This window comes from Geospiza fortis, unplaced genomic scaffold, assembly GCF_000277835.1.
Source record: "Geospiza fortis unplaced genomic scaffold, GeoFor_1.0 scaffold54, whole genome shotgun sequence".
NCBI classification, from domain to species: Eukaryota; Metazoa; Chordata; class Aves; order Passeriformes; family Thraupidae; genus Geospiza; species Geospiza fortis.
In genome coordinates this window covers 17924386-17940410 of record NW_005054301.1, presented here as the reverse complement: position 1 = coordinate 17940410, position 16025 = coordinate 17924386, and the positions used below count along the sequence as shown (strand labels likewise).

Genomic DNA, 16025 nt, shown 5'->3' with positions numbered 1-16025 from the left:
GAAGTCATTATTTTTAAAGTCACAGTTCTAGACTGCTTTTTTTTTTCCCCATTACAGAATATCCCTTATTTTATCATCTGACACACTGACTTGTGTTTTCTAAACATGTCCAAATTCCTTATGACAAAACTCAAGTACAGCACAAAATCATGAACTGGTTTGGGTTGCAAGAGACCTTAAGGATCATCCAGTTTCTAAAGTCCCGACATGGGCAGCAGGGACACTTTCTTCTAGACCAGGTCTGGTCTACTGCACCAGACTTGCTCAAATTCACATCCAACTTGACTTCTAACACTTTCAGGGATGGGACGTGCCCAGCTTGGCAATCTGCTCCAGTGCCTCCTGCTGACACATGGTGAGGGAGGAAGGCTAATGAGAGGTAGCACTGCTGCCACTCCTGCCAAACAACTGCTATCACTTTCCATACTATCAGTGGCAGGTCCTGTCTTGGACCATTCAGGCATCTGCTGCTCAGATGTGCCTTCTCCAGTCCCACAGAAACAGGACGGATGCCAAGTGCTTCATGGAACCACAGCACCTTAGCTGTACTGCCAAGTACAATAGCTTCTAGTAATTTCACTTAAAGAAGTTAGGACAAAGAAAATTATTCTCATGAAGCACACTTGCACTATTTAAGCTTCAACTTTAGGTGAAGGAAGTATTTTCAAGGGCATAAATATAAATGGGATCTGCAGCACCAATGAGCAAGCAAACAACCGTGCTTTATTGCTTTGAAAATGTCAACTAAACAAGGACTATGCAAAGAGCAGCATATGCCTTCTAGCTGTGTTCTTAGATTTGCTAATTTTTGGAAAAAAAAAAAAGTTTCCTTAAGGACAACACAAGTTGGCATTTCTGAATCAAAAAGAGCAGATCTGGGAACAGCATACAGTCCCCATTATTAAACCTTCTGCTAAACCTAGTCTTCAGAAGTATATTAACTACAAGAAAAAGCTAAAAAAAAAGTTGAAGCATGAATTCTGTTGTGGTAAAACTACTAAAGTAACATCTTCATTTTAATAATCTGAAAGTATTTACATATTTATATAAATGGGAAAAGTGCACTTTAAGTATTTATCTAGCACCCAGTAAAGACAGCAGAAAGTATAGCTTGGATTTAATCAGTCAGCAAGTTTCTATTATGAACCAGGAATTATATTAAGAACCAAGTGACATTTCACAGTATTTGTGTGAATGAGGAATTGCCATAAAGATTAGCTGCAACTGAAATAAATCAGTAATTGCCCTAATATTCAAATTTTAAAATCATATTTGGAAGCAAACTTAGAGTAACCTACCATGAGTTCTGCATTCAAGACAAAGATTAGTAGAAGGTGATTAGCAAAGAAGGCAGTGCAGCCCTAGGAAATGACTGGATTGCTGTTTAACACAGAACTATTCAAATGAATGCATTTTAATAAATCCAATAAAAGAACAGCTAGGTGACAAGCAGTGTGGACCATATGTATGAACAGCAGATGTTACCACTCTAGAAATCTAAGAGGAAGTAAGGAACACGCAACTTTCACAGACATCACCACTACAAAACTAGGGCAAGAAAAATATTCCCATTCTAGCACTGAATGACATATGCAGATATTGAAAGAGTAGAAGAGACAGAGCTCAGCCATAAGAGTGATATGAAATGCAGAGAAAATATGTTGCAGTGAAAGACTTGAAAAGTGCAATCTGTTTAGTTTATCATAAACAAGACCAACAGATGATATAATCACTGCATACAAAAACCTTTGCTGGAAAAAAATCTCACACCAAAATGACTTTTAAAAATGTAGCAGGGAAAAATATCAGAAGTCTTAAAGCTGAAGGCAGATAAATTTATATAAAGAAGTGCAAATTCTTAAACATGAAAACAAGCAACTGCTTTAAGACCTCACTCAAATATAAAAAAAGACATCTTATTCTAATGAAAACCAATGTGTACACATTTGGCTCAGTGAAGGGATTCCTGGGTGAAATTTAATGGCTAAGTCAGGCTAAAGGTGACTTTATAATCTTAACTCTTAAATTTACAAAACATTTTATCTGCTATATCAAACAGGCACCTGCTCATGCTGTAATGAAAGTGTGGCACTCAGCAAGAAGTAGTGATCAACATTCTGTGCACTTAATTAGTAGAGCAGCTGCTACCCAATTTTTGTTAGCTTAGAATTGAAAAAATGCAGCTTCTAATTAGTACAGAGTGTACTTATCTTTTTTGCTAGAAGTGTCAAACTGTTTCATTACCACAAAAACAGAAAATACTTTGATGCATATAATAAAAATTCAACTATCACTTGCCCCTAATGATTTTCAAAAGCTTAAGTATTAGAAAGCCATACTATGGGAGCTTAATAACATACAGGATATGAACTAAGGATAATTTAACCTCACAGTTTTCTTAGATGTCATTAAATTATAGAGTGGTTTGGGTTGGAAGGGGACCTTACAGATCATCCAGCCCCAATCCCCCTGCCATGGTCAGGGACACCTCTCACTAGACTCAGAGCACCATCCAACCTGGCCTTGAACATCTCCAGTAACGGGGCATTCACAGCTTCTCTGGACAACCTGTTCCAGCTCTCACCACCCTCACAGCAAAGAACTTCCTCCTAATACCTACTCTAAACCTACTCTCTTTCAGTTTTTAGTTATTTCTCCTTGTCCTGTCACTCTGTGCTCTTGTAAAAAGTCCTTCTCCCTCTTTCTTACAGGCTTCCTTCAGGTACTGGAAGGCCACAATTGGGTCACCCCAAGCCTTCTCTTACAGGGTGAACAATCCCGGTGCTCTCAGCCTTTCCTCACAGTAGAGACCCTCTGTCCCTCTAATCTTGGTGACCTCCTCTGGACTCACTCCAAGAGGCCCATGTCCTTCCTGTGCTGGCACCCAGAGCTGATGCAGCCCTGCAGGTGGGGCCTCAGCAGAGCAGAGCAGAGGGGCAGAATCCCCTCCCTGGCCCTGCTGCCCACGCTGCTCTGGCTGCAGCCCAGGACACATTTGGCTCTCTGGGCTGGGAGTGCCCATGGTGGGCTCATGTGCAGCCTCTCACCCAGCAGCACCCCAAGTCCCTCTGGGCAGGGCTGCTCTCAGTCTGTTCAGTCTCCAGCCTGTGAATACCAGAGGTGCAGAATCCAGGTGCAGGACCTTGTCCTTGGTCATCTTAAACCTCCTGAGATTCCTATGGGGCCACTTGCTGAGCTTGTCCACATCTCTCTGGGTAGCATCCCATCATTCAAGCATGGCAACTGCACCACTCAGCTTCCTAATTAGATTGAGTGCACCCTCAGCAATGTCATTAATGAAGATATTAAATCCCACTATGAACCTGAGATACACCACTTGTCCCTGATGTCCACTGTTACTCTCAGCCATTGACCATTACCCTTTGGATGTGACCATCCAACCAATTCCTTATCCATCTAACAGTCCACTCATCAAATCCATCTTTCTCCAATTCATAGAGAAGGATGTTGTGGGGGACCATGTCCAAGGCTTTACAGAAGTCCAGAAGAACAATACCCATAACCCCTCCCTTGTCCACTGATGTAATTACTCCATCTTAGAAGGCCACTGGGTTGGTCAGGCAGGATTTGCCCTTACTGAAGCTGTGCTGGTTGTCTCAAACCCACCTCCCAGTCCTCTGTGTGCCTTAGCAGAGCTTCCAGGAGGAACTGTTCCATGACCTTCCCAGGCACAGAGGGGAGGCTGACAGGGTGATGACTCCCAGGGAATCTTCCTTTCTACTCTTTTTAAACATGGATACAATGTTTCCCCTCTTCCAGTTTCCTGGGATTTCCCCGGACTGCCATTTCTTTTCAAATGCCATGGAGAGTGGCTTGGCAGCTCCTAAGCCAATTCCCTGAGGACTCTGGGACGCATCCCATTAATGCAAATGCCATTACCTACGTTCAGTTCATCAGGTGGCCATGAACATGATCTCTGCAGTGGGAGGGACCCAGTCCCCATCCTGGGTCCATCCACTCAAGAAGCATGGGAAGAGAGGTTGCCAGTGAGGACTGAGGCATACACACAGCTATAAAATGTCACTGTTGAAGTTTATAACCATAAAATTCACTTGAGTCATGGACTTCCATTTTTCTAAGTCAAAGCTGTAGTGCTAATGAGTCTTGGTCCCATCTTTAAAAGACAAGGAGATTATCACCTCATTGAAAATTATTCATATGAAGAAAGTCTTAGAATATTTGGCCATGTAGTTTGTTCCAGGGGAAAGAAAAAAAGAACACCAACAAAACAAAACAAGACAGGCAGCACCCTGGTCATGGTTTAGCCAATGCAGTATTACAGTGAAATGTTTAGCACCATGGGAGACTTCTCTTCTTAGTATAATAGCAATAATAAAAACAGTACTCCCTCCTTCCCACAGCCTTTGAAAAACCATGCTGTACTCTCTTTTAAAGGAAATTTCAATTAACAACTGCCATAAGATTAATCTAAAACTTTAGGCTACCCAGAGAAATGAACTTGATTTCATACATCCCAAATATTCTGCAAAAGTTGGGGGAAATAAATGCAATATAACTCTCCCTACAGATGACAAGTTTTACTTTAAATGAGAGATTTCAACAGACTTACTCTAATCATATAAACCTAAAAGATCATTTTGCAACCCATCGCAATAATCCGACAGATTAAGATCCTTTGTTTAATTCTGTAACTCTGCACTTACCCCTTGCTCATCAAGCTTCATAAGCTGTTCTGTGACTTTTGGGGTGTTGAAGGCCAGCCTTAGACAATGGATATTCAGCTCTGGAACCACATACTCCAGCACTTCTTTTAGGGGAAGTCCCCTGGCTGTGCAATGCTTTGCAGTAGAAGGGATAGCATCTTCCAGCACAGAGCCTCTTAATGTCATGAGCTGTGCATACAAAGGAAAAGCAGCACATATAATGAGTTATGCACTGAGACTGACCAGCAATAGCAGTGCAACTAGACATACTATTTTTCCAATTCTCAGTAGAGATCAAGGACATTAAGAAATTTCTGTTAGCATGAGACCAACACTGATACACAAAAATTCCACTCATTGGTAAGAGTAATCAGAGTATTTCAAATAATTCATCAGATTTAAGTTTTACAGGAAACTACTACCTGGAAAAATCAATATTACTACAGTATTTCTACACTATAGAGCATTTAAAAGTAAAAAGTACATTTCTCAGGTCTACCCACTGCCATACATAAAAGTGAAGAAGGCAATTTCCCTCCTCTTAGCTTGCTTCTAGCTAATATATCTCCTGTAAGTTTCTGAAAATTTAACCAAAACAACCTTCAGCATTTCCTCTGTACTGGATGTTATGGAATAACTCACATATATTCTGTGCCAGATAAACATCTAGCATAATTCCGTCAGGATGTTCCCAGATTATACAGAAACCTATTATCAATGCTGAAAAGCACACACACCCCCCATATCTTGAACCTGGTTTTGCCTGCTCAGTTCTAGTTTCTTTTACTATCCCCCTGGACTGCTTACCTCACTGGTTCTGAATATGATCCGGTAGTTGTACTGAGGTCCATTTTCTTTGATTTCCTCAGGCTTCTCTCTTCTTATACTCACAGCTACTGGACCCAGGTTCTCATCTGCCCCAAAATAGTTCCAGTGTTCTTGAATATAAGAGGAAAAAAAAATAGAAATCTCTCTTACTTTTTACACTTCAACTATATTTCCATGCTTGATTGTTACACTGGAAATAAAACTGCCAGCTCCATGGAGCCAATAAGAGCATGTCTTCAAGTGGTACCAGGATGTCATTCTTGTGCTTCACTTCACTTGTGAGCTCCATTTATACAAAAAGGCTGAAATTCAACGTGGCATATCTGCTTAAATAGGCCCAAAACAGGATACACCTCTTACACCAGCTTTTATATTGCCATCTGTTTCGTTCACATTGAACTAAATAAGCACTGCCAATTTCCCCCCTTAAAAACAAAGAAAAGGAAGCTAAATGCACCAAAGTGGGAAACTCAACAACCTATGTTAAAATAGAAATGTCAAACAACTGTACTTAGCAAATGATGTAAATTATTTATTTTTGTTTGACTGCGTTTTGCTTTTTCCATACACGTTACTCAGTTCTAAAATGGGAAAAACTGATGAAGTTGAAAAAGAAGTTAAAGGCTTGTTCACAATAAAAATATCAAATTATAGCACCACAGAAAAATAAAGCACAAGAATAAAATTACTAGCATAAATATTGAACAGTGAAGTATTCAACAACCCTTAAAGTGCTGAGAGTTCAGGTGAAAACCAGTCCAGTGGGGAAGGCAGCAGAGAGAAGAATACAAGATTGGTGAAATCACTCACTAGCTGAATACCAGATTCTTTGAAACACAGTTTCTATATTTGTCTTACTATAGACATGTAAAGCCAAGCTTTACATGAAAAAAAAGTTAGAAAAGCACATTTACAAAAATCAAAGCTCAACAATTTTAGAGACTGATGTTGAAGGCTCTTCTGTAGAACTTTTTGAGCATTACAAACTATCCTGACAGAGATGTATCACCATTAATGCAGCAACATATAAACAAAGCTGCAAATATCTTCAGTGACTGCTGAATTTAAACATATATTCCCTAAAAGAAAATGTAAGAGAAAAGTAAAAAAATTGGAGTCAAGCATTGCGCAAGAAAAGTAAGTGCCATGTCATCAGTCTCCATAAGCTGCATATAGGAATTAATTTATACATGCACAAAAACAGAAAGTTAGAATCACCTGAAAATACAGCAATTCAAAGAAATGTGCAATTCAGTGATATAAAGAAAAGATGTAACTGCCCTGACAGGAAATGTAACCATATTGCCTTTACTACATATAGATTACCTGTCATTCTTAAAACAACAATTTTAAGTAAGAACTTTAGGAGCAGTCCAATATGAGCTATTCTACTACAGAGAGAAAATGTAAAGTATTTTAAAATCATCAAGAACTGCATCTTTAAAGATAATAAAAACAGATATTGAAATACACTCCATCTAAAATGAATGGCAATCATTTTTCCAATTAATAATACAGTTAAAAAATTAGGAGCCTCATTTTTTACTCTAATTCTTTTAAAACTTACAGTTACTGGTTCTTACAAATCTCCCTCCAACATACTAAGCGCTTTCACACAGCTGTCCAGCACTTTAAGCCCCTGGGGGTTCTAGTCAAGTCCCCAGTGTCTGGTATTTTATTATCCTTCACTCAGTGTCTTCTGTTTAAGATTTCAGAGCATGCAAGACAGCATTAGAGACATGCTTGCAGCACTAGAAGACTTGCTTTCTACCAAATTTGTCTGCCAGTTATGAAAAGCCAATACTTTAAACAAAGGTAATTAAAATTCAAAATTCTTTCAGTATCTCTTGGAATATTCTGTAAATATTGTCATTAAACTTTGGGTGGCTGACCTGTGAGTGGGAAAATTAGTAACAAATTAGATTATCCATATAACTCTACATTTTCATACTAGTCCACAAATATGAGGCCTGTAAATGTCAGAGATGTTCTGCTGTTCAAAACTTCAAACTATCTTACTAGCACCCTAGCCTCTCTTTCTCCTGCATTACTTAGTTTGGTTTTTGTCAGGATGTTGATAGCTCACCAAACAGTTTATGGCAGACAAGGTCAATGCAGAAGCAGCACAGTCTTGGGGAAAGTTAGACTAATTTTTGAATCAATATATTATACAGCTCCAAAACTTGAGGTAACTTGGACATCTCCACACTAAAATGCTTAGTGACTTAAAAACAGTGATGTGGCTTTGCTTTTATGATTGAAAAACTTAAAGAAAAAAGATATGGAGGTCATGCATACTAGAAGGGTCCAAACAATTCATTAGTTTAGTGTACTGACAGCCACACAGATGGTAAAACTTGTGTACTCTGCAATCACTCTAGCCTGCAATTCAGATAGAAAGTTTTCTCAGGAGAAATTATTCTACATCTTGAAAACACATTTAAGAAGGGTGGCAAGAGGAATGTTTGAAACTGCATACACATACACAATTCTGTATCATTTGATTAAGCTTTTTAATTAGCTCCTATTGCTCTGGAAAAATGCATGAAGTAGTGTGGAACTCCACACTTCTCTGCTAAGAGGAAATGTCTTCTATTCCTTTTCCTTCGGTCTGCACTGGGCAGGCAGTCTCTTTCTTGCTCTCCTTTGCACATCCTTTGCCCTCTCCTCTACTCTACATTTACTACTGGGTTGTTCGTTCTTTATCTTCCTTCTTCCTCCTCCCCTAAACCCCACCTCTGTATTCATTCCACAAGCTACAATATATATCCCTGTACCTGACTACTTTTCCTTCTCATACACTTTCTTGTACTTCCAACTGATTTTCCCTTAAAATTTGAATCTCCTTACACCCAAAATTTTTCTCTCTCCAGTGCAGGAAAAGCAGCAGCAGGATTAAAGTGCAAAAAGCTTAATATGCAGTGTAAAGGGAGCTAATTAGTTGTTTTATTGGGAAAGTAAGGGCTATGTCACAATTATAATTCAGGAACTTGATGTCAAACATGAATACCATAGAAGACAGCTTATTTCCCCACACCACACAGAAGCTAATTGGAAACAACATTTCTCAAGCTTGACATTTAATCTAAACAACTGTTGAAAGATCATTTAATTAACAGACAATCAGGACAACTAGCAGCCACCATAAATTAACTTATAAATCCATACCGAAAAAAAAAAGATGACTTGATTGTAGCTGGTCATTAAAAAAAAGATACATATTTTTAAAAATAGTTAAATATCTATCATATAACTCAAAAGATACTTCCTGTGAAAGAACCAAAGGTAAAATACTTATTTTCTTGGCAGATATTTATGAGTTTCCTTTGCAATGGAAATCCAAGTAAATGCACTTTATTTTAACTGAAAAAGTTCTTTTGTGCTTTCATCATATTTCCCTTTAGATATCATGTCCAAATGATATTCTGTGTAATTGGACTAGAAATAAAAACCCCATACATTTCTCTTCTGAATGAAACTCACATGAAGTATTTTCCTCTAATCCTAGCTCAGCATTTACAGTACTGGAAAACCCTGCCCAGTACTTCTCTGGAGACAAAAGGGCAGGCAGCATTTTGGGAGCTCTGCAAGTCTAGCCACATACTTGAAAGGCATCAACTCTTGGACACAATAGGCAGCAATTAAAAGCATTAGGGAAAAGGGTATTTTTACTGGCTGACAACAGTTAAAGGAAAGCTAACCAACAGCTCATTTGTTATAAAACCAGTTCAGGAAACTATTTACTTCCCAGTCAAGTCTTTCATTCTAAGCCAGTAACTAACATTTGTCCCAAATGGCAACATTACCAACTACTGCATGAGAAGGATGGAAGCAAAACAGATGCTCTTGGTTCTTTCCATGAGAACTAACTCCCAGACCAATTATGGGGACAGAGCAAACAGACTGCTCCTCTGGAGTGACATGCCCTCTTTCCTGAACTGCACTCAGACAAGCTGACAGAAACAAATTTTTCTCTCTGTGTGATTTTAATATTGCTTGTAAATAAGTCTTTAATAAATACATCTGCAACTTTCACAAATTGGCTCTTGCGCTGGCTTCATCCTCTCCCTCTTTTTTTATGCACAAGCTTAACTTATAAATGTCTAGACTTCAAACTTTTGGTTAAGACCTTCTATTAAATAGACCTTTTAAAACACACCATTATTTAACCACCTTGTAAATACATTTTGTGCATCATAAGAGGAGCATTCATTTCCTATAAAAATAAACATTTCCATGCGAGTTAGTTGCGCATGAGCTTCTGTTAGTGAATTGAGAGAAGTGACTGAAATTCATAAGATCCTGCAAGGTTCATTTCTCTCCACTGAGTACAAAGGGAGTCTGCACAATTAGTTCAGATATAAAGTGGAGAAACTGAATTCAGCCTGCCATTATAAAGTTCTCTTCCCAATATCTTTTTCTAAGTATGATTTGTCTCCACCAGTATTTTCACATTTAGAAGTCTGGACACCAGGCCAGAATGCTGTTTATCAATTCCACTACTTTTTAGAGGGACCAATTTCCTTTACATACAAAAAGTCATCCATTTGCATTCATTAAACTTATACAAGACTCATTCATAAACGTCACATGCAAACATTTTACACTAACTAGATTAAAATATTTGAATTAATTTAGACCATGTTAGTAATACTGGAAGCTCACTTATCCTTCCTCCATACACTGCTAAAACTTGAGATGGATCTATCATCTAAGTAACAGTACCTGTAAAAAATGAACTATTGATTTCATATAATTAAAGACTTCAGACGAGTTACGATCAGCATTTCACCAAATTACCTTGAAGAAATTAAAAGGACCTACATGAATTCAACCTCTTTCATCTTTTTTTTTTAAGACACAAGATTAACTGTGGTTTTTTTCTTTTATGTGACAAGACATTTTTAATGAAATCATGCTGACTGGCATCATTGATGATTTTTAACTGGCAGTTCTTTATTGATATAGTTCCAAATTACCTTCTTTGTTATTTCCAGTTGGAATGAAAACCAACTCAGCTTACAATTCTCTGGAACATTTCTTTTTATTCTTTGCAAGCTCTAAGGTTACTAGGTGTTCTCCAAGTCCATGGCATTTGCCCAGTTTGAGATCTTTAAAAGGTAATGTCGTCAAATCAGAATTAATGTAAGAATACTTTCAAGACCATAAAATTATACAAAGCCTACTGACTTGATGAGCTGATCCTACTGAAACTTGTCTTTTGGCACTATCTGTTCCATTCATAACATCATAAAAATCCAACTTCCTCTTCCAGCAAAAAAATTTCTGCATCATTACTTGCTTCATGTTACATAAAAAATTCAGTTACAACTGGCTTCCTAGATTTTTTTCCCCCATTATGCTACTTCAAATTTTCTCACTATCCCACCTCATCAGCTTAGTCAAAAGTTTGCTCAGGGAACGATGATAATCTGGGTGGTCAACAAAACGTGTTCTGTACTTGTAGAAAACTGGGATTTGGGATATCTAAAGAGGCTTCTAAAGTACAGCTTTTAAGATAAAAATCTCTGGAAGAAACAACACCCCTGGTTTGGACTCTGCTGAACTGAACACAAAAGTGAATTTAAAACCCGTTTTATTGCTTAAGGAAAAAAAAAAATCACAGCTTCTTCTCCCCATCCAATCCTACTCCATAACACACATTTTTATATCTGGCTGTCCCTCAGCAGTACCCTTAGGACTAGATTATGTAGAGTTTATCAATTCTTCCTAATTATATCTAAAAAATAATGGAAATGTAATGGTCACTGGAACTGTAGTAGCAAGAGGGTGTGGCTTCCCTTAAGGAGAAGGCAAACCAATAAACTGGTTTTGCCTAAAGGCTGAAATTTCACTCACACCTCCTTCCTCCTCTGCTGTTCACTTCCATCCCTTATCTGGCCATATGGCTTTGGCACTTCTCTGACTGCAAGGAAATAATAATATCCCTCACCAGAACTGGAGAGAAACAGTCAAGCAGTAAACCCCAAATTTATTGTGATGGCAAGAATTCTGCTTGCTTGTTCAGTAAACTCAACTGGTTTATCAAGTTCTCTGAAAACAAGAGAACCAATACAAGGAAGGGGGAGGAATAATGTCTGCCCCTCTTGGGGCTGAAATGCTGTAAATCAGGTCAGCTGTAACATGAAACTTTAGTTGCTGATTGCAAAACTCACTAGACTGATAAGGAATCAAATTGCTCCAGAGGGGGACAGAGAGGAAGATAATCCCAAAGGTCACAAACCTCAGGCTCTCCCCTCTAAACATACCTTATCCTGTAGCACACATCTAGCTTACTTTTGCCAGGAAACCATTATTTTTCCTAACTCCTATGTCTCCAAAGGATATGGATCAGCACTCTCAAAAAACATGGAGCAAAGGCTACCTCTCAGCCCTAGAAAGAATGCAGAAAGAGGAGACTACAGAAAGAGTAACAAGAGCCACCTAAACAATGGGCAATGCAGGGAGGAAGAGGTGAGAGATGGACATATTTTGAAGGCAAGAGAAAAATGGGAAATGAGATTATTAGCAATAACATGCAGTTAAGAAGCGTAAGCTTTTTCTTTTTAAGACCATCACTTTAATTCCAACCAGGCATCCCTGTTGCTTTTGTATGTGAGAAACAAGCTCTTTTGACCTGCATTCACTGAAGAGCAGAAACCAACCCTGATCATTGAAAGGTAAGGAACAAGCACTCTCCAGGTCAGTCATCAGAACAGCTCTATCCATCAGAAAATACAACACAGTCCTGTAGACTGAACTCTTTTAAAAGACTTTGGTCTGCAATCCTTTTTGATCATTTTCAGAATCATGAGAGGGAGATCTGTACCTCCAGTGTGAGTATTATTTTGACTGGAGGGACAGAGAGGGGGAGTATCTGGGTAATGTTTGGGGCATGCTCTTTTCTATAGGTCAAAAGGCTTTGATCTGTTGCTTTGGGCTTTTTTTGTCCCTCCCATATACATCCAATGGAAATTATAATCCTTGGTTTCAGGGCAGAACCATGTGATAAGAGAACTGCACTCTGGTTTTTCAGATATACTGTTGGCATTGAAACACAGGTATTTGGGTGTGTATATAAAGTTATATCTATACATGTCTTCATTTCTGTATTATTCATTTTGAAAATTTTTGAAATGGATTATTAAGTTAATTAGTATGTCCAAAGATTATTGTAAATGCTACCCATTTAAGATGCATATTCCATTAAATTCTCAGTAAATCAACTCCTGGTACAGTGGGAAGAAAGTTCTCGTATTTTAGGATTTTCTTGTTTCAATCTTTCAAGTGTCAACCCCTGCCCACTCCTATGGATACCCAAAGCTGTGTTTCAAGACATTCATATTTTGTAGCCATTGCTACCATAGCTATCAGCAATAAAATCCTCAACATTCTTATACTCTAACACTCTGAAAGACTATTAGATTTGCACACACCATTGAAGAAATCCCTAATTCTTGCAAATACTATTAAGTATCAACTGGATTTTGCATGTTCGGAAAACAAAAAGTCATTCTTAAAGCTCAAGGAGAAATACAATTTACCTACCTTTCTGGTAGAAGAATTTTCGATAATAATATGCGCCAAGGTCTACATGTTCAACGATGTATCTTTTCACTCTGTCTAGATGTAAAATCAGATTCTCCTTGGGAACTTCCAGAACTGCAACCCCAGCATTTGTGCAATGAGAACTCAGAGTCGACTCAAATGAGGCACTTTCACATCCACTGAAGGAACCTGAATTAGATTTGGAAAGGCTGATCTTCCTTTCCCCTTCCCCACCAATCTCATTACGAAAATAAGGACAACTCATCACTAGTTCATTGCTTTTATCATCCCCCTGGTCCATATTAAGACTTCCTTTTGAATTCAGGTCTTCAGTGCTGCCCATTGGAGAATTGAAACTTGCAGAATGGGACAAGGGTCCAGAGACAAGTGATGCTACAGCAGCAGCAGATGCACCTGTCGTTGTGTTCCTTCTTTTAATAACATTATGCCTATTGATTGCTGCTTCATTTAAATCAAATAAAATACTCTGTACATCATAATGAGCAAAACACTTTGGACAAGTCCAAGGCTTAATGCTATCTTCAGACCTGTTGTCTTCAAGATCTGAAGACTTCCCAAGTTCCCCTTCACCTTTGGCATTACGCAGCTTACGAAAAATAGATGAATCTCCTGTCTCTGATTTTGAGCGTCTCTTGAGTGGCTTCTCCCTTTCCTTAAAGAGTCTCAGGTTTTCCCTTTGAGTAATAGGTCCGTCTATCACATCTAGAGAGAATCCTGAACCCTTGCTTCCACTGGCAATCAGAAGCTCACCGAGTTTAGTTGAGCCTGGGCTTCTCTGATCAGACTTTTCATCTTTATAGCCCTTCAATAAGTCAAAAAAACTTTCCCCTGAAGTTCCTTGCTTATCTATGGAAGATGTGCTGCCATACTCTCTGTGCAGAGATGGTCCAGATTTAAATGTGGGTGAAATACATTCATCAAAACTATCCACGTCAAGCTCACTTATGGTGATGTCGCTGTTGCTGCGCTGTCGTATTCTGCGAAGAGCTTTCCTTGGGGAACTGGGATAGCCATCAGGTGTAAGAAACCTGGAGTCTAGATTCTCAGATTGTCTGGTCTTGTTTTTAAGTGTGCTCTGGATGCTCTTTAACATAACAGAATCACTAGCATTCAGGTTAACAGAACTTCCCTGACTCCCAGGACTGCTTTTAGAAGACATGCTGTCAAGGCAACTTGACGTTTCAATATCTTGACTAGATCTGCTTGTCTCCTTGATGTTCTCCTTCCTTGGGGGCCAATCAGCAATCCTTGCCCTGACCCCCATTTTAGGGACTCCAGGGGTAGAGGTAACATGATGGGAGCTCTCATTGCGAGGAGGTCCAACTGGCGCCATGACTGCAGATCCTAAGCTGCCATTCTGTGACCTAAAGCGCCTCATGTAGAAGTCATCCGAGTGGACTTTTGAGGTGCCATCTGTTCCGACTGATACCCCAGTGGCAACAGCCCTTTCGGTCTGGGACCGCTTCAAGCTGGTCATGGTCTTTCAGTATGTTCAACCTTAGTAAGTTCCAAAAAAGCCCACAGTCATTTCTGCTTTTTAAATGCACAGTTCTCTTCTGGAGAATAGTCTCCAAAATATACAATGGTTGCATGAGATCTTAATCACTGACATTTAAGGACACAGTTAAATGCTGAATGTCCAGAAAATTCAGATATTCAGTAGGTTTTGATAAGCAATAATTTCCTTTAACTTTTGCATTTTAAGAAGCAGCCATGCTCCAATACATTCAAATAGTTTTAACATCACTTGAGCTCCAAAATGTCAGAGGTGTAATTGAATGGCTTATGCTTCTTTTAAGCCTAGAACTGAAAAAAAAGAGAGAAAAAATAATTAATTCCTTAACACAGAACTTTTTTGGTAACTGGTACTATCAAGGTAATTATTGCACATAATTAATATTTTTAAGAAACATGTTTTTGAATCACATTGATCATCATCGCAAAAATGCAGCACTGTGTTACATGGTGGTGATGAGTTTTCTAGGTATTGTTGGGTTGCCTTCTGAAAAAATAACGCTGGGTTCTGATTCCAACAAATACAAATTTTTCCTTCTGAATTGATTAGTGGTACTTTTTAGCTGGGTTAGTGAACAGTGTTACAAAGCACTAGTAGGGAGTTTCTCAGCTAAGGACACATACAGCATACATTTCCCAGAGAAATTATAAAAGAGCCAGGTCAGGACTCCAATTTTTATAATCACTTCAAAGAATTTACCATTTACAAGTCATACATCCTTGGCTGCCATTAGGTATTAACACTACCTATTCAACTTTCCCATTAATGTAAATATCTGATATGTTAATTAAAAAAAGGGGGGGAAGCTAATTAGAAGAAAGTGTATAAAATTGTTAGAGAGGATGGTTGTCAACAACATTTATTTTGTGCTTTGCACAGCCTCATCTGCACATTAGCTGCATAGTCCAGAAAGCATGTACTACCCCTGACCAGAGTTTACAACATATAAAAAGGTTAAAGCTAAATAGAAATACATACTTTTAAGTAACTTCATATGAAAAGTTTCATTTATGTCCCTGGCTAATAAAATTTTGCCTACCACAGCTCCTGTATTATTCCAGCTTCACAAAGTCACAGAAATTAAATGCTTTCCCATACCTCATCAGTACAGAAGTGATTACAAAGCTTTTAGTACACTGCCCTTTGAGGAGCTAAAAAAACATAATCCACAAATATATCCTTGCTGGTAGAAGACAAAAGCATGGGATTGTCAAGATAAAATCTTGCATTGCTGTGTACATCCTTTAACACAAAGAAGTTAATAATTTTCAAAGGCTGAACCAATCACACAAAATGTGTTCTTTAAATATTTGCCAAATGTGTGCAGAGATGCTGCTGACCCAGCACAGCATTGACAATACAGTATTGTCTAAAATCAAGGCTTTCTGATGCTTCCAGGAAAACCAGCACTTTCTGCAATCTCAGAA

The 16025-nt window shown here is 38.5% G+C and overlaps 1 protein-coding gene across 4 annotated transcripts in view; it reads right to left on the bottom strand.

Annotated features, from left to right (window-relative positions):
* Positions 1-16025, bottom strand: part of SIPA1L1 (signal induced proliferation associated 1 like 1) — a 200608-nt gene that overhangs the window by 55484 nt on the left and 129099 nt on the right. For all 4 annotated transcript variants that reach the window (XM_031065729.1, XM_005417549.2, XM_014310981.2 and 1 more), the window contains 3 exons: positions 13062-14888; positions 5493-5623; positions 4686-4874 (listed from right to left, as the gene is read on the bottom strand). In XM_031065729.1, coding sequence (XP_030921589.1) covers positions 4686-4874; positions 5493-5623; positions 13062-14559 — 1818 coding nt within the window. In that variant the 5' untranslated portion in view covers positions 14560-14888. The remainder of the gene's footprint in view (positions 1-4685; positions 4875-5492; positions 5624-13061; positions 14889-16025) is intronic.